The following is an 18835-nucleotide window of genomic DNA, read 5'->3' as shown; positions in this document are numbered from 1 at the left end:
AAATAAAATAATGCAAATCACCATAAAGATGAGTTTATTAGTGGAATTTTTTATGTATCTATAAATGCTTTCTGACACGTCATGCAGAATGAAATACAAAATGATACTATTAATAATAATAAAAGATAAATAACAATGATGATAAAGTAAAAAGCTAAATGAAAGTAGACTTTCAAGTTTCCTGGTCATGTTCTGTATTTAGTTTTTTCTTATCATTCAGTTATGGTTTGTTTTTTTATAACTGCTAACAGACAACTGAGGGGTCGCAGTGGCTCTCTTTCATGTGTCATTTTGAGGTTTATTGTGTTGAACAGGGTCACCCATGGTTCCCGGACCAGCACCTGTCGTCAGTTAGCTGCGGTGTGAAACAGCCCGTGGGGTCAAGCGGGGTCGAAACCCCAAGATCCCTCTAGCTCGCTGAGCAGACACCTGTCGCTGCTGGACACACACAGAGAGTGTCTTCAGACGTGAAAGTGTTGATGAAGACAGGGCAGACAGGCAGGAGCGGTGTCAGAGATGAGCTGTGATCCAAACTTCAACCTGAGCGGCAAAACTTATCATGAGCCTGCTGCTGGCCACTCTCAGGGATCCTCACTTGCAGACCCCAAAAGTCTTCCCTCATCCGCTGCTGACGTCTCTGGCTGCCCCCCGGAAGGCGGCGGAAGCAATTAGGCTTCTAAACATCCCATCCGTGGATCGGACTTCTGGAGCTTCTTCTTCTTCTTCCTCAACTCCAATCATGTCTGAGTAAATAAGTCATTAGTGGATATCTGCAGACCGAACCTCTGACCTCTGACCCTGCAGGGTCAACAACTGCAGCTGAGGCGACACCTCCAGTCTTGCACTCGGGAATCTGCAACACATAGGTGTGAAACAACCTGAACTCTGAGAAGGGGTCAGCTGTCCCCCAGAGATGTCCTCTTCAGCCACCTGAGCGCAGATGGAGGAGCAGAAAATTAAAGGGCCTGAGACTAGTGGGGTTTGGGTCTAAAGGGCTTCAACGCATGGAAGTCTAAGGCTGGAGGGTCTGAGACTAGAGCATCTGAAACTAGAGAGGTTCAAGACCAGAGGCTGTGAGACTATGGGATCTGAGTCTAGAGGGGTTAATGTCTTGAGGGTCTGACCCTGGAGTCATCCAAGTTCCCAGGCTCACAGGAAGGCTGCAGGACTTCAGGAGAGTAGCGATTGGGGCCCAGAGCCTGCAGGGGTCTGAGCCAGTGGTTCAGTGGGCCTGAGGCTAGACAGTCCTAAACTGCTGGTGAGAATCAATTCCAAACCTTTAGGTCATGTGATCTCGTGGTGGTATCAAATACCTGACAAGTTCGCGCAGTGTCAGAAGTCTGTTTTCCTGCTGAGGATCGAGCTTGAGTGAGTTTCTGACAGAAACTGTGTGTGTGTGTGTCACATGCGAACATTCCTCACATTCCTCTCCAGCCGCTCAGCAGGAAGGAATGCAGCAACACCCAGAGGAGCATGCAGCGGCTCTGCTCGTCCCGCCGGCTGCAGCTTTGGCTCCAAACTCTGGAGGAAAAACCTTTTAAGGCCAGAAGTGGCGGAGAGACGAGGTCAGGACAGTGGAGCAGAGAAACCAGACGAAAGTGGAGACTTGAATCACTGTCTGTAAATGTGCAAGAGGAGCGTTCCACTTTTTTGTGTGGTCCCTCGCTGCTGCTGAGGAGTCGGATTAGAGTGGAGGTGACCGCACGTCTGCAGCTAGAGAGTCCAGGAGCTGAGGGTCTGGAGGAGAAACCAGAAGCTGAGGAAAAGCTCGCTGTGCTGTAACTCAGTTCTCAAAGAGAGCTCTGACTCACAACTGTGTTTAGACTCCCAATTGTGCTCAGACGCAGCTTTGCTCTGACTCACAACTGTGTTGAGACTCATCACTGTGCTCTGACTCACATGTAACCTCAGACTCACAGCTGTGCTTAGACCATAAGTGATGGACTCAAAGAGTGCACAGTCTCAGAAGTTTGCTCTGACTCACAAGTGTACTCTGACTCCATTGTACTGTTTTATGTTCCAGACCCATTTAATTTCCTGATCTCATGTTGATCTAACCAGCAGAAAGCTGACAGATCGGAGCAGGCTCGGACCTGTCTGATTCAAATGAGCCCATGACCCGCAGCAATGCCTCATTTGCATGACATTTTCATGTCATTTGCATAAAGACCAGAATGCTAGTGAATCTGAAGCTGCTTATCTTGTTCTGCTTTCTAAAGATCTGCATCAGAGCTGAAGACACAATCTTCCACACAAATGCTGTATAATGAGTGTTTGCATCTCTGGTGACAGACGACAACCAAAGCAGGACTGGCTCTCGCTCAGCGCCCAAAGTCTCGTCCTCCACTGCGCACCTCTGCAGAGGTCTGTTTCTTGTCTGTGGTTTAACCTGATTAAGTTACTCAACCCAGTTTGACTTTGGCAGAGGCTCAGTCGAAGTCTAGCGTCCCATTGGAATGGGCATATTGAAAGCGCCCATTCGACGGATGTGTCAGGTGCCTTTGACCTTGATGTTTTTGATTTTGAATTTGATATAATGAAGGACATGCGTGTGTTCTCTTGCATAGCTATCCTTGTTGGGTTTTTTTCAAAAAGAGTAATTGTTTTCTACATGTTGAGTTCCACTGTCTGCGGAGCTCCGCCTTCCCATTTCAATTCCACGACACTTCTATTTTTAGAGCTCTGTACAGCACCACAGCAGAGAGACTCATTCAGCCTCTTAAAAGCACTGATAATCCAGGACATATTCATAATAAAACATCATCTTTCTCACCAGCCCATTCTTTATGACACTCTTCATAAACTCTATAAAGACAATGCCTCTTGAGGTTTGACGGTTCTCGAGAGAACACGATCTATTGCTGATATTTTGACATCATCCACTTCATTTTATTTTTCATCCTATATCATCCACCTATTTTATTCTTTGAGTCTACCACTCATTGTTTTATTTGGAAACAGTGTAGCAATTTCTTTAAAATGTTTATGCAGTTTGTGTTTTTATGTTGGATTTTTTTTTTTGTTTTTAATTTCATTTTTCTTGTTTTTTTTTTTCCACTATTTTTTGTGGCATCATTATGTAATTTTAATTTATTCCCCTTGTTTTCTTCATTGATTGTCAGCTGTCACGAATTATCGAGAGACTTATCAGTGTTTCTGTATTTGTGCTGTGCTTTTCTCCGAAAGCACAGAAACATTCCAAGCAAATCAATGGCACAGTAAATGAATTAGCACAGGTGACAACCATTGTGTGTGACAACAACAGACAAGTTCATTGTGTGAAAGACTCTCTTTGAAAAGCTCAACTTCAGGTGGTGGACTCGCCGCTAATGTGAAAGTTCATGGTGATTTTCTCAAAATAAACCTTAGATTTCAGGAAACAGTCATGACTCATGACGGGGAAAACCAGACTCCCAGACACAACAGGAATCCAGAGCCTGTCTCCTCCTCGCAGGCTCACACACAACATACTGTCACAGCAACACATAATAGATGCCCAATGTCAGTGAACAAGCAGGACCTCCTCTGCTCACTCAGATAGCTCAGATATCACACCACTTTATCACTTAAGCAACATGTTAGAATGCTTAAAAAAGAAAAACATATATCTGCATAGCATGCAACAGTTGCAGTAAACCGAAATGACTGCTTGTTTATGTAAAATTTTACCAGGAAATTTCCAAATTTAACTGTGATTCATATTTGCATCGCTCTCATCAAAACAAAAATCAACCGTTGACTTTTGAAAATCATCACATTTTTATTGTTGGAGTCACTTGGGTTTTGTTCCGACCCAACGCCGACGCTCAACCGAGTCCAGACAGTTTTTCCGCCTCCTCATTTCCTAACGTCTCTCTGCAGCTGGAAGAGGAGAGAGGAAAGGGGGAGGAGGGAAGAGGAGGGTCTCCTACAGACTTACTCACCAACCGCCCGGCAGACGACTGAGTCCTCGATGAGTCAGCGGAGTCCTCGATGAAAGCCTCGGCTACACATCAGACTTTTATTGTGGCGGGATCTAACCAACACACGTGACTCCTGCCACGCGCGCCCGTCCCTCTCTCCCCACCCAAAGAAAAAGAAAAGACACACACATAAATTACAACTTGCCCGCTCTGATCCAGGATCAGCACAGAAGAAACAGAAGAGGATGATGTTGCACTGACAGAGTGAGTGCTGGAGGACTGTGGTAGGAGAGTGAGTCAAATCCAGAAGTCTTGTAATATAATCCATTAAACCAATCTGAGGTTAAATCAAAACCTGTAAAATAATAATAATGTCTGAACATGGATGCAACATTTTTAAAAATAGTTGTTCAATTCATTCATTCAATAAAGTTCATGGGGTTCTCATTGCCCAACTCTTCCAACTCCTGTCTTGTGTCATCGTCTTATCTTTTAATCTTTTGTGTTTCATCAATTTGCCCTGGTATTTCACTGTGGCAGCACCTTGTGACCTTCAGTAACCTTGTCATGTGAGGATCAACGGCTCTCATCTATGAAAGTCAGGTTCGTGGAAAATGCTATGGCTAAATAAGGCAAAAAAAGTTTCTTTAATTCAGTCAATGAAGAAGTTATCCTGAATGAGTAAACCCTGGAGCGTAGGATAAGTGCTCTTCAGATGACTGGAACAATGATCGGTGAGTGTGTGTGTGTGCTGTAAAGACATTAGTCTCACTGCAGGGGCTGCAGCTAACATTAGCATGACATTATCACCTGACTGACACACACTCTGTTTACTTTTACAATCTCATTTCCTTCATTCGTATTCACGTCTGTGGCTCTGCAGTCGACTCCCAGCAGAACCAGAACCGATCCTACCCAGAATATCCTCATGAAACTTCACAAATGTAAACGTAGACGGAACTGATTTTTCAACAACTGTATTATGTTTATCATAATAATAATTAAACCCAATAATTCTTAAAAACATTAAATTAACTTGGTAATGAAAACAGTTAAATAAAAATAAGTAAATAATGAAACATTCAGATATTTTATTCTATTTTATTATTGGAATATATTTTTACATTTTGCTGTTTTAATTTTATGTTTTTAAAGGGCTCCATTCATTTCATTAAATCATTGATTGAAGTAACAGATTTTTTGCAGTTAAACTTGCTTTTGCTGGGCACCACATGATGTGTGAAAAGCCAACGCCTTGATGAAGGAGACTACTGCGCTCTTGGATGGAAATATTAAGTTTAAAAAAACTGAAGGATAGAATCACGATGGTGGGTTCTGGTCACTGGCGCACAGCCACCCTGATGTTTAGTATTATATTGCACTTAAATCAGATCATATTTATGTCAAATATTATGACGCGATTTATCACAATTGATTATGAAAACCACAAATTTTAATCAAATTTTACTCAGAAATATGATCAAATGATCCAAAACATATTGTAATTATTATCTAAATTCAGCAACATTTATATCATAATTTTATTATTTATTATTTGAAAATTGATCATTTAAGTTCAAAGAAAAAAATGCTTCATATATATATATTATATATTATATATATAAATATGTGTGTGTATATATATATATAGATATATATATATAGATATATATATATGTCTATATATATCTATATATATCTATATATATATATATATATATATATATATATATATATATATATATATATATATATATATAAAAGCAATAATTGCCTCCCATGATGCAGTGCATTCAAGGCTCCCCGCGGTTCCTCAGGCGAATGGCTTGTTGTAAGAAGACAGAACGAGTGATGTCATCAGAGATAAAGAGGGGGAGAGAGTGACGACTTCACCTGAGGAGTCACCTGAAACACTCTTTGATCCTCTCTCACAGGAGCAGCAGGAAGTTTATAGCCGGCGCACCGATTGTGTCTGTAACGTCCACGAAGTGACCCACAATGAGATGGTTTAAGAACAGAGTTAAACTTTTGTTTTGTGTCGGGACACAGATTGTTAAACGCACACCGCGACGTTTCCAGTAGTGACAGGGGAGGAGCATCACATACGATAAATAAACACCTCAATCAGTCTTTTCTTCTTTTTTGTTCACAGTTACGTTAGTTGTTTAGTTCAGAACTGTTCCGCCGACTTTAGTGCGAAGATAAAGTCAACAAGGGGAGAGCAGCAGCACAGAATTTTGGGTGAAAAGTGAAGAAAAATCAGGCACAAAACGTCACAGGACATTATAAAATTGGTCAGTCGAGCACAGTTGTCTGATTGAAAAACAACGTCAAAAAAGTCAAAAACAAAATTTTCACAACTTTGGCTGACAACACAAAAATATACTCTTTGCCATAAATTAAGCCCAAACAAAAAAGTTAAATCCCAAAAAAGCCAAGAGCAAACAAAAATGTAATTCAAAAACATCACAAAAGGCGGTGTAGTTAGCACTCTCATCTTGCAGCTTTGACGATTGCGTGTTCGATTCTCTGGTTTCCTCCTACAGTCCAAAGACATGTTCACTAAGTGAATTGGACTCTCTAAAATTGAGTAAAAAGTGTGTGTGTTTGAATGGTGTCTGTGTCATGTGTTGGACTGGCAGCCTGTCTCTCGCCCATTGGCCGCTGGGATAGGCTCCAGCACTGCTCGTAACCCTGAACAGGACTAGACGCTTTTTAACTGACTGTATGGATGCACGAAACCAACCAAAAATTGAGGAATAAGTAAAATATAATTTAACTAAAGGAAAAATAAACTCAAAACGGAAACTAAACAAGGATACTTAGTTTTTATTTACATTGGTAGTAACCGACAAAAGCAAAAAAAAAAAAAAAGAATGCGAATAAACACAACTCTTCGCTATTTTAAAAACACAAAAAGACCTACATTGTGAAGGACAGAAGACCAGAGAGGTGAGGATTCAGGCCTGTGCTGAAACTAGGTTGAGTGGAAGAGTTAACTTCTTTTAAGGGTTTTTATTCATGGTCTTGATTGTTGGTCACGCGACAGTAAAGTCCGCTCACTCTTCCCATCAGAGCTGGACTGCCGGTCAGTCCGGGTCTAGACTCCTGGGCTCTGGTCTGTGGTCTGGAGGGAAGAAGCAGCAGGAGGGTTCCAGCCGGAGGGAGGGGTGCGTTTGGTTTGACATCAAAGTGTGGTTGGGTGGGTGGGGTGAAGTTGGCGGTGGGTGGGGGAGGACTTGCTCCAGCGCCGGCTCTGTAATTGTGGCCGGGTCCGGGCCGGGAAAAAATAAAGACTCTGGGCCCGAGTGTTTACACCAGAGAATCCCAACCTTCACTTTCTTTGTGTGCTTTTCACATTTAAAATACCTCAGACACACCAGCACACACACACACACACACAGACCAAGACAAAGGCCACAAAAGCACACATTTGTTTCACATTTACTGGAGATGAGGAAGGTTCCAAATCAGACTCCCCGAACACTTTTTAACTTCAGTGCAGGTTTGTGTTGTCATGGCAACAAAATGATGAAATGGAAATGAGTACACTCTGGTCACAGGGGCAGACAACCACTCAGACACTCACAAACCTGCAGAGCCCTCAGTCAGTTTTGGACGTTGGGAGGAAATCAGAGTGCCCGCAGGAAACACATGCAAGCTCGATGCAAGCTCTAGAGCTGGACTCACACTTACAACCATCTCACCACACAATTAATGAGTCATCAAAATGCGTTTCTCCACTTGAATCGAGTTCTCTTCTGGACTCGGCTGCTACAGTGAAGCCTCAGTCTGGCTCCACGGTGGGAGGAGGTGGGGGGCTAAAGGGGGGGTGGAGGAACAGTGCGGTGAGAGACGCCCCGCTCGGTAAAATTAGCCAGCGCCGGGACAAAAATAACCAGCTGACTCCAGGGAAGATATTTATAGTCGGGGATCCGAACACTCCCAGTGCTGTTCTCTGGGCCAGGTTCCCTTCCTCTCGCTCGCTGCCGCTAAAAATAGTGTTCCACCTCACAGTGTGTCTCTGGAAAGAGGAGTGTTCATCAAGTATGAGTACACGGTCAGTCGGTCCACTTCTCACTAGCACTTGTAAAATTGAACCATGCTAGTCGTGGGACACGGAGGTTCAGTATCCTAGCTGCAGCTGAGTAGCACCATTAGGCAACACGGCGTGTCTGCGTTTACTTGTGTGGAACGGCATCTCACCGAAATTTGATGTCAAACTGAAATAAAATATTTGGCTTTTTTTCAAGGCAAAGAGCTTGAGATGTCTTTGTGGTCTCTTGGAAGCTGGTTCTGTCTCGCACCAGTGGATAAGAACTTTCTGTCGATCTCTTTTTCAGAGCCAATGACCACACCACTGAAACATGAGGCGTATTTGTCGTCCACTGTAAAACCTCTTTACAGCCGCAACAAATCCGTGGGACTTGATCACCCCTGATATCGACCTCTTCACCTGCATCCGGCTCCTGTCACCCTTGGGCAGTAAAGCTGCTGGTCGCCATGGCAACAGAGGTATTTGACTCTCATTCAGCAGCAGGTTTTTATCGTTGTTTGCTCTTCTGATAGCCAACTTCCTCCTCCGTGTCCGGTCCTCCACCTTCACTTCTCCTGGATGCTTCTGTGTCCAGGGACTCAAGCACACATGAACAAACATATTTACATGCGCAGTCAAGCAAACTCACAAAAACTGAACACTTGACTATACATATGACTATACATACACGTTGACAAACAAATAAATTTGCACATGCACAATACACACAGAGTCACGTAGACACAGGCTGACAACATCAATACACAGAAGTGCACAAACCAAAAAGAAACATGCCACAGGCTCACACAAATGGCCTCACAAATGCACACGGTCATTCACGGTGACTAATACTGTAACAAACAAGGAGCGACTCACACAAAAAGTGTTGTCTGGGAGGCGTGACATCATCATGTTTTGGAGTTGCAGCTAATCGATGACAGATCGACCTTTAACCTCAGCAGTTCCATGAGGTCGACCCAGCGGGAGACAAACTTCACTTTGACCTCATTGTTCTCTCCCTGACTTGTGCGTTTGTGTGTCTCCACTTAAGCTGAACTCAGAGCTGGATAATAGACCTATACACTTTTTAAAGTTTATTTTCTTCACAAAGGTAAGTTTTATTATCTATTTATTCGTTGTTTTACTTTGATTTTTATCTTAGTTACCTTTTTATATATGTTCCATGTCTTATACTTGTGTTCTTCAACTTGGTGACACTGTTATAATAAAATAATTCTTCAGACATTTTAAATAGAATTTTCGGAGTGACCACTCAACAACAATATGAATATGAATATGGATCCCAGACGGGGTCATAGTCTATTTTTATTTGCATATATTTGTATCCAAATAAATTTCCTAACTGTGAGAAATCCCCACCTGATCTGTGTGTGTGTCTGTACTTTGAGTCTGAATTTGAGTCTTCAAAATAACTGGGTCATTATAATTGTTGGTTTAAGTTTGGTTCAGAGTCCTGGTTAAAGTCAGCCATATGCATTGGACGCCTAGGTTTAGGGGGAGAGGGAAAAGCACTCTGGCTATGAGAAACCTCCAAAGGTCTGTCTGAACAAGGATATATGAAGCGACTTTTGTGTGTGGGCCCACTTCTGCACGGTGTGTGACACACCTCTTGTAATTCTGTGGAACTGATCAGGTTAGATAACAGAATTCTCCAGGAAGTTTCAACGTTTTCTTTGGAAGGTTTGTGTGTAAAACGTTCCCGTGTCAACATCCCATCTGAAGAAAGATTCATCAAAACAACACCAAAGAAGTTCATGAAAAAAAAGTTAGTGGGGAAGCATTTTAGGGGCAAAATAAATATATAAACAACTTAAAGAAACAATAATAATAATACAACTCTTATTATTCTTATTATTACCTTTAAAGACACACTTGGGAAAATCTGACCGTCAGACTATGTGGTAACGCATCCAAAAATGACCATTTAATCTTGGAATTGAAGAAGACACTTGGTTTGGGGGTCATGTTTACAGGAAGAATGTTGCAATTGCATATCTTACTTGAAGCAACTGCTGGTTTGGACTGAGTGTATGTCCAGGGTGTTCCTCACCTGGAGGAGCTGCGCCCCTCTTCAGTGCCTTAATGTGAAAGTTCAGTGGGCCGAGTCATTTCAACGTCCAGTTTGTGCAGTGTTTTCTCCCAGTTGTCTGAACACTTGTGTGTTTGTCAGTGAAACTCTCTTCCACGCTCTGATGTCTCTTCTGTCCCAGTGTCTTAAATAAACATTTCCAACTCTTGACGATGCAAGGAAGCCTTCAACAGAGCGCCTGAATCTGATTGGACGATCGGTCTGTCAACACGGCACAACAGGCCTGCAGCCAAAACCAACAATGCTGTGGCGTCAGCAGAGCAGCGGAGTCCCCGTCACCTCTGGGCAGTAGAGCAGGTAGAACAGGAAGTGACATCACCACTGTTTGTCTGCAGGATTTTAGTTTCCAGCTGAGCAGACAACAAACAGAACTGAGTGTTCTGGAGGTTCTGGCCTCGATATAGCTGAGGACAAGAACAAGAGCTGATCATTAGCTGCACAACGTAGGACACACTATATTTCTTCAGTTGAGTGCTCCACAATAAATGCATCATCAATCATATATTTATTCCGCAATATTCAATATATTAACTTTTTATGACGTGTTTTTGGGCCCATCTTGTAAAAACGGTGTTTGACCTCTAGTTTGACCTCATTGGGTCTGCAGCATGCATGAGTTGAAATAAAGTCATAAAGGATTTATGAATGATCTGGATCATAAACTGAGAAAACTGAAGTTCGGCTGCCTGGTTTATGGCACGCAGAGTACACGCCGGTTGCCGTGGAAATGCGTTCCCAACAGTAGCAGAGGGACGGCGTGAACCTGCGAACACCCTGCTCTGACAGGATGCAGGAACTCTGGCGTCACCTTATTTGCATAAGAATCTTCAAACGAAACACCCGACGAACACACAGCAGAGCGCACACACTCTTGCAGCTACAAGCTTGGAAGAAGGTGTCTCCGTCCCACTATGTGCTTCAGATCTGCATGTCACACCTAATAACTTCAGTGGTCAAATAAATTAACCATTTGAGAAAAAAAAGATAATTTCCATTTTGTCAAAATCATAATCACAATTTTTTGCATTCTCTTACTCTGTATTTGTGTCAGTTTCATTCCTTATCTCCATTAAAATAAAGCAATTTTAAAAACAGACATGTGAAGCGAAAAAAATAAAAATAGGTAGCGCCCCCAAAAATTGAATTGTACTTTCAAATTTGCCAAAAAATGAATGTGTTATGAGTGTTATAATTCAGAATTAAATGTGGAAACAGGTAAAAGTGAAGGTGTTTATTCCCATGTCCATTATTTTCTCATTTATTTCAGTGTATTTTTCCTCATTTTTTGTGTATTTTTTTATGCATTACTATTGTTCAGTAAAGTGAATAAAAACAATTTTTTAAACAATCACCTGAATGTTATCTATAAAAATAATGTGAAACAGTTTTCTTTTTACAATTTTCAACGTTTTTTTCTCTTTTACATTATTTTTGTAATTTGTTTATTTCTATATTTAAGTGCCTCAGGTTTTTTGAAAAATAAAAAAGACAAAAAGAATGAAAAAATGATCATTGAGATTATTTTCTGTCTGTCTTACGACACATCATCTGCATGTCTGCTCTAAAAATAATTCCATCCGTGTTTTCAGTTACTCTTCTCATCACATTTAACCTGTTCACGACATCATCATCTGACGACAAAGACTCTGGTCTCCACGTGCGCGATCGTCACTTCAGGAATAGCACTTTTATTTTTACTCGACTGAGGCCTTAATAGCAGCTTCTCAGTGTGTCACCGTGCTAAATGCATCTCTCATCCTGTCGCCGTGGAAACGTTCGCAGCGCTCTGATTGGACGAGGCGGCAGGACGGTAGGAGCCGCGCTCGTCTTCAATTTCATAACGGGCACGTCGTGTTACGTGGGGGGATCCTGGCGCCACGTCAGTGACCATGTACGGTCACCACCAGAGGGATGAGTCAGGGAGGGGGAGGAGAGGAGGACGCACGTGGAGCAGATGAGAGGAGGCAGTGGGAGGTGATGAGGCCCAGAGTCTGCAACATCACACACTTTAGAGAAAGAAGAAAATGGAGTTTCAGTATCAGAGGGTTCAGTTCCTGAGTGAGGGGATGTTGATCTGTGACCCCTGGCTGTCCCCCCGGAGTTCAGAGATCATCATCACTCACCAACCAGAGCAGTGGGAGAAAATGCTGTCAAACTAGTCTTAGCTACAACTCTGCAGAAACTGAAACCTTTTGTGCTACTCCACCCGACGCTGGTGGTCTCACCTGTCCCCCAAAACAACCTTTGCTCCCCCCGCCTGCCTGTGGGACTCGCAGTGCTGAGCTCGCCCAGCGGTGTGTCCACCTTTGAGGTGTCTAGGGTTGAAACGCTTCAATGACACGGTCATAACATCATGACCACTTGTCTTAGATGGTGAACTCAAATTTCCCACTGGTTTGGTGGAAAAATCTATAAATGAACAATGTCTGAATCAAATACTGTTACTGAATCCAAAATAAAAAGGAAAAGAACTATATGATTTTTAAAAAACATATTTTATTGTCATGTCACAATATTGACTAAACATCTAACAAAATGTAATGTGTCGATAAATTTAATGTGTTAATAAGTCACTACTAAACTAAAAATTATTTCAAAAAATAATAAAATAAAAAGCTATGATCTTGAAGAAACAAAAACGTGCATAGTCAGTTAAAAACATTGAAGTTGCTGAATGTGATTGTGATTCACCAATTTTTTTTGTTGTATTTTAATGCAAGCTCAAAAACGTTTTAAATGATTTAATGTTCATTCACGATCAAATAAGCTGATGAAACTGAATGAATGAATTCAAACTATAGGATCAAATAAATCGAAAGAGGAGTCAGTTTCAGACTTTCAGGAACCAAACCAGATTTACAGGCTCTCACTCAGGAGGTCTCGCCCCATGCGTCTCCTGAGCCCAACCACAGGACCAGACAGCCCCAAGACCCCCACCAGAGACCGCCTCAGGGATTTCCACGGCAAACTGAGCCAAAGTTTGATCTCACTTTTACTGAGAGTCTTGTGAAAAGCTTTTTCCAGCTGCGTTCAGAAGTTCTAGTTTACAGGCTTTTAAATTCACAGCGGCAGTCTTGACTCGTCACTGCATGATCATGGGACCTCTGCGCTCCGCTGAGGTTCTTTATCCACCACCTCACTTTCAGTTTCCCTCAGAGTTTACTCATTCATGGTTTCATCTCTGTGGACCTGAAGGCATCTGATCATCACTTCTTAGAAGACGGTGTGGTCCTCCTGACTACGCCCAGGAAAGAGTCTCATGAGCACCAGCTCCTCTGATTCTGACTCCAGGTTTGCTTCCCTAGGTGGAGAAGTTCAAGTGTCTGGACTCTCTTAGTGAGAGATGCTCAGTCATTGCGGAGAGACTCAGAGTAGAGCCTCTAGAGCTGAGCTGTTATCAAGACGTAACATGACCAGACAAGCCAGTGTTGTAGTGCAACTGTTCCATCGATAGTGGACATGTTGGATCAGGGATCTCAAACGTGACTGCGGGTCACAAGGCAGTTGCCAATGCAACAGTTGGGGGCTAATTTTAGCATGTAGCATCTACTTGGCAGCTTCAAAACGCTAGCCTCTATCTGCGTCACTTTTCCAAAGGTAACCAGAGTGTGACATTTATGTTGCTTTTACTAGAAATCTTTGCGTGCCTCATTTTGGAGTTCTTTGAATGTACCTTATACTAACCTGAATGTACACCGAGATGGCGGGCCAGATTTGGACCACGGGCCTCGAGTTTGACACGTGACAATCCCCTCGGTGAAAGACAGTTTAACCCTGTTTTAAGCTCCAACTGATTTTTGAAACAGCTGAGTAACGACCGCACACATCCTGTCTGCTTAATGACAGAAACTTGAGTCTGAGTTGAGCTTCAGGAGAGTCTGACTTTAGAAACCGCTGAGTCACGACATTTGTCAGACAATTCTCACGTCATGTTTCTTTTAAATGACCTAGAAAGTGTCTCTGCTGAAGATGGTTTCGAGTTCCCGTTTGTCTAGTACGATCAGTGGAGGAAGTCACTCTGTCCAGTGACAGCTGGATACACGTATGACCCGACTGTTTGAAGAAGAACCGGTTCAGTCCAGCAGCTCAGACAAACCACTCAGAAATCAACAATTCTCCTTCATCTGTTTATTGATCAGCTTGTTAGACACATGGTGACATGGGATCAATAACACTCAAGCGCCTCGCAAAGAGACTCAGAAGAACAGGTGTGCACACACCTGTAGCTCAGTCCTGCAGTGTCACTCGGTCACGTGACAGCTCCAACTCTCCCAGGTGCAGAATCAGTCCTGCTTCTCCCTCCACTGACCCGACATGTACCACGACATCTCAGGCACCAAGAGTCCAGTCCGACCCGGTGCAGTCTGGAGCAGGTCCTGTCCCGTCTTCACCACTCAAACGCCAGGGCTCCTCTTCTGAACGAGGTGGTCGTTTGGATCGACTCTTTCGCACCGCTCCAAGGCGGTCTCACTCAGCGTTAAGAGTTCTGGTTCGGATCAGCGGTCCTGCAGCTCCAGGATCGGCACCCACTGGTTCCTGTAGCGGCTCTCCTTGCAGAAGTTGCTGACGTCCTGCAGGGCTTTGCACTGGAGCGGCTGCACGGGTGGGTTCTAGAAGGAGAGCGGAGGAGTCAAGATCAGCCTCGCGACGTCACAGAGGTGCGCAGGAGGCGGTCGGTTGCAGTGGACTCACCGTGACCAGGATGCAGTGCAGGTCGCGGGGCTCGTTGCCGTTGCTGTCCTGGCTGTCGGGGTCCAGCAGCTGCGCCAGGCGCCTCATGCCGGACACCCGCACGATGTTGATGTCATTGTCGCAGCAGAAAGCCTGCAGCAGCGTGAAGTGGATCTGCAGCGCGATGTCGTCCTCGTCCTCCTCGTCAGTAGCGAGGATGCACAGAACCACGCTGTCCGGGTCACTGCAGGACAGACGGAGCACAGAACCGGTCAACATCGAAGCATACCAGGCAAACTCTGAGTGACACCGGCGGACCTTGGTACTTACACGTTCATGAGCTTGGCGGACTCGTACACTCCCACGGTGAGGCAGTCCTGCCGCTGCGCCGCGACCAGGAGCTCCTCCAGCGCGTGACTCTCGGTCTCCATCCTGCAAACACAGAGGCGGTCAGGACACGCTCGCCACACCGACACCGGCACTTCCGCCGCACGGGGCTCGACACTCACTTCTTCTCGGTGCTGCTGGAACCCACGACTTCTTCCAGAGTCATGCTGAAGTCAGAATAATAATCCACAAGATCCAGGATAAAAGGGAAATATCCACAGACAGTAGTCCAGACAGAAAGTCCACAAAAGTAGGTCCAGCTCTGAGTCCAGCCTGAGTATCCGGAGCGGAGGAAGGAATCTGACCGGTACAGCCGAAACCCGCTGCTTTTATACCCGCGGCAGCCGCGTGCGTCAGCTGACTGGGTCGAGCTCCGGCTGATTGGGCAGCGGCGGTGAGGTCCTGCGCTGTGATTGGCTGCTCACACTGCGGGTGTTTGAGCGCCCACGTGGGCGTTTTCGGAGAATCCCCCTCTCTTTCCTGCGCCCCTCCTCCTCCTCCCCTCACTCTGTTTACTGGGCAGTTTTCCTCACAACTGCGTCTTTCCCCTAACTGTACAACCGAACAAGAAACCGGGCCGTGGCGCAACCGCGCAGTTGTGTAACTGATGAAGCATCCAGAAGCGTCAAAGCAAGAGAGTCAAAGCAAACCCCAAGTATGAATCGAACGCAAAACCACTGGTTATTGTAACGTCCAGGAGATGCACGTGCGTGCAAACGGTCTCAAGTGGACGTAAAAACGTCCAAAATGAGACGTACGTTTGTCAAAGTTTCCAGGTCTTGCGCGCCCTCCAGCGGTGAGACGCTGAAGCTGCAGCACGAAACCTGCGAGGCATGTCAGAACACAGCTCTGCAGTGAAACCAGTTCCCGGAACAAGTCAGCAAAGTCCGGTGGAGGACAGCAGGCTTGCAGGACACTTTCTCAGAGCATGGCATGTCGGGAAAGCAAATTATAATTTAGGTGGTTATCAAAAAATGAATATTCGCATCTACTAATCTATTAAACAAAAACAGAAATACTTATTACATCTAATTTGAATATATATTTGTGCTAGCGATGTAACGTTATACTTTATATTGTCTCATAATATTTGTGAATATATTTTAATTCCAGCTGTAAGTATGCATATAAGAAGACAGAAAGTTGTGTTCAATTATGAACCAATATTTCAATTCACTTTGGAGCTGTTCATCAAAATATATATATTGATATGGAAATACATAAATGAGCAGAGGTGAGATGACTATGTCAACGTGTTTTAATAAAAAAAAAAAGGCGCATTATTGAATTTGCATCGGAATGAACCTGGAGGACGCGGATGAAATCATGTCTTGAATTTCTCATAAAAAACTGAACATGAACTCATCAGTGCAGTTTGTGATCGTGAGCCAATCAAACTGATATTCATCGAGTGTGAGAAGTGCCTTTGATGAGTCGGGTCACGTGACCGCCCCTCTCTTAAATCAATCAGAGGAGTAACACAAACGGTCTTAATCCGCCTGAGATTAACGTTGATGGCTGATGGTGAGCGACGAAAATCGATGACGTTAAAATGATTTAAACACACACATACATATGTATGAGGTAATTCATCTTCGAACATGCTAGAGTGGATTATGGCTGCTTCAAGTGTAAATAAATAAATAAGTTAAAGACGTGGTCGATTGATTCTGCCTCTGAAACTGAAAGTTCAAGAACAGTAAACAAAAATCAGGCCAGAGTCAGAGTCGTCGTCGAATTTGTTAGTGTTTAGCGCTCTCTGGTGGTAAAACACAATATTGTTGACGATATTTATTGCGATTTTGATGAAGTAAATTGTTCATTTTGCAACAGTTTCAGACAATAAGTGAGATTTATATGAAGACATACTAAGCGATGAATTCCAGAAACGTTCATCTATTGTATCAGATATGTATTCCTTCGTGATGTAAATACTCCATTTTCTATTATGAACACTGTTGATGTGAACATATCCTGCACTGTGTGACTCAGACTTGTTTCCACTCGTCCACCTTGAATGAATTCAGAACCACCGCTGACAGAGTGTAAGAGCCGTCACATGATGGTCAGGTGATCAATACCTTCAGCCGTCATCACTGACCAACAATGAGTTGTTAGTGGGTCGTTTGTGTTTAATGGCTGTTACTAACTGAAGATGTGACCTAAACTTCCAGGCTTGTTCATTAAAGTCAATCATTATTATCATGTTGTTTTTATCAGTTTACCACCTTCACTGGCCAATACTGAAGTATCATAAAAAAATTAAAAAAAAAACATTAGACCTATTACAAAAATAAAGTAAAATATGATTTTTTTTTCACCTCAAATATGACAATATTTTCCTCAATAAATATTTAAAAATCAATATAAATAATTACGTATTGATAAAGGAAGACTGTTTTAAAAACATTGGGCAAAAATCTCATTCATTTACATAGTAATTTTATCAGAAGTATAAATTCCACAATATCTTTTATCTACATATTTACAGCAGCTATAAAAGCACATTGACAAATGTTATAAGACAATATAAAATGTTTTTTTTAAACATCTGTAATACAAAATAAATTCAAAATAAATGTAATGAAATAGTGACTCAGCTGACTACACCATTTAATTGTCCTAAAGAGATTAATGTTGAATATGTTTTGTGTAATCGGTTAGTAGAAAAATATACAATATACAGGTCACCAGTATTTAAAAAAACAATAAATTAATTACTTTTTAAAGAATTCACTGAACATTTGTTTTGTTAAATTGATCCCAAAAAAATGTGTTCATTTAGATGTTTCGCTCAAAACAAAAGAAAAGCAAATAAAAATATATTTTAAAAAAATCAAAATAACTTCTTATTTGGTGAACAAAATATTCCCAAATATTAGTGAAATGATATATAGTATAGAATGTAATAAAAAAATATATAAAAGACCAAAGATAACACAACACAGAGTAACAACAGATATGGTTCGGAAGCTTCAGGAGGATTTATATAATGAAAACAAAAGCACGATTTTCCAAGGAGCACTCTCCGTCACACAGCAGTCACATCAGCATGAACTGGCGTCCCAGCAAAAACAGAAACATTATTTAAGTAACGGTAGTTACTCCAGTTTCCAGGACGTCAGTTGTTAGCCACCTCTTATCTGAAAACGCCTCAGATGTTATTGAGTGTGAATTTCCTTTGCTGCTGCTGCTCCTGCAGGTGAACGTGTCAATCCGCAGAATCCACTCACTTAGTCACAATCCACAGCTGAGCTGTGTGTGTGCACACGTGTGTGAGTGACCTCCTGCTGCCCTCACTGTCTGCTGGTTTTCCTGCCACTCTTCCCTGGGCCCTCATTTCCATGTGACACGTCTGTAAGCTTTCATTTGCAGGAGCCATGAAAGGCCTCCAGAATACACAGTTAATGTTCCAATTGTTTCACAAATTTCCAGCAGCCTGGTGGTTTTCCCTAATGAACGGCCGACACACTCGAGGTGCTGAGTTAATGCTCCTGCAGACGAGGCTGGAGAACAAAGCATGACTTTTCACGTCTCTGAAGTGACTCACGACGTTATTTCAAGAGTGGATGGGATCCACAAATAGCAAGTAGTTGTATACTCCGTTGGGTTTTCCAGGACTGTGTGGACTGGTACCTGCAGAATCCCTTCCAGAAGGACCTTTAGATGAACTCAGAGACTGTGGCGTTGAAAAGGAACACAAGACTCTGCAATAAGAGGGGGCGCTCC

General features: G+C 43.0%; 1 protein-coding gene across 1 annotated transcript; it reads right to left on the bottom strand.

Annotated features, from left to right (window-relative positions):
* Positions 1-14168: 14168 nt before the first annotated feature.
* Positions 14169-15391, bottom strand: LOC128752414 (growth arrest and DNA damage-inducible protein GADD45 beta-like). The gene is made up of 4 exons (XM_053853605.1): positions 15229-15391; positions 15050-15151; positions 14741-14963; positions 14169-14658 (listed from the first exon to the last, which is right to left on the bottom strand). Exons 1-4 carry the CDS (start codon positions 15270-15272, stop codon positions 14545-14547), a joined length of 483 nt encoding a protein of 160 aa, XP_053709580.1. The 5' UTR covers positions 15273-15391; the 3' UTR covers positions 14169-14544.
* Between the last annotated feature and the right edge of the window lie 3444 nt (positions 15392-18835).

The sequence above is a fragment of the Synchiropus splendidus genome, chromosome 1, assembly GCF_027744825.2.
Source record: "Synchiropus splendidus isolate RoL2022-P1 chromosome 1, RoL_Sspl_1.0, whole genome shotgun sequence".
NCBI classification, from domain to species: Eukaryota; Metazoa; Chordata; class Actinopteri; order Syngnathiformes; family Callionymidae; genus Synchiropus; species Synchiropus splendidus.
The sequence above is the reverse complement of the archived record's forward strand: the minus strand, read 5'-3'. Positions and strand labels throughout refer to the sequence as shown.

Coding starts and splice junctions, on each gene's coding strand:
- LOC128752414 (XM_053853605.1), bottom strand. CDS start 15,272: ATGACTCTGGAAGAAGTCGTGGGTTCCAGCAGCACCGAGAAGAA. Junction 15,152..15,228: donor TCCAGCAGCACCGAGAAGAA/GTGAGTGTCGAG, acceptor CTGTGTTTGCAG/GATGGAGACCGAGAGTCACG. Junction 14,964..15,049: donor TCCGCCAAGCTCATGAACGT/GTAAGTACCAAG, acceptor TCTGTCCTGCAG/TGACCCGGACAGCGTGGTTC.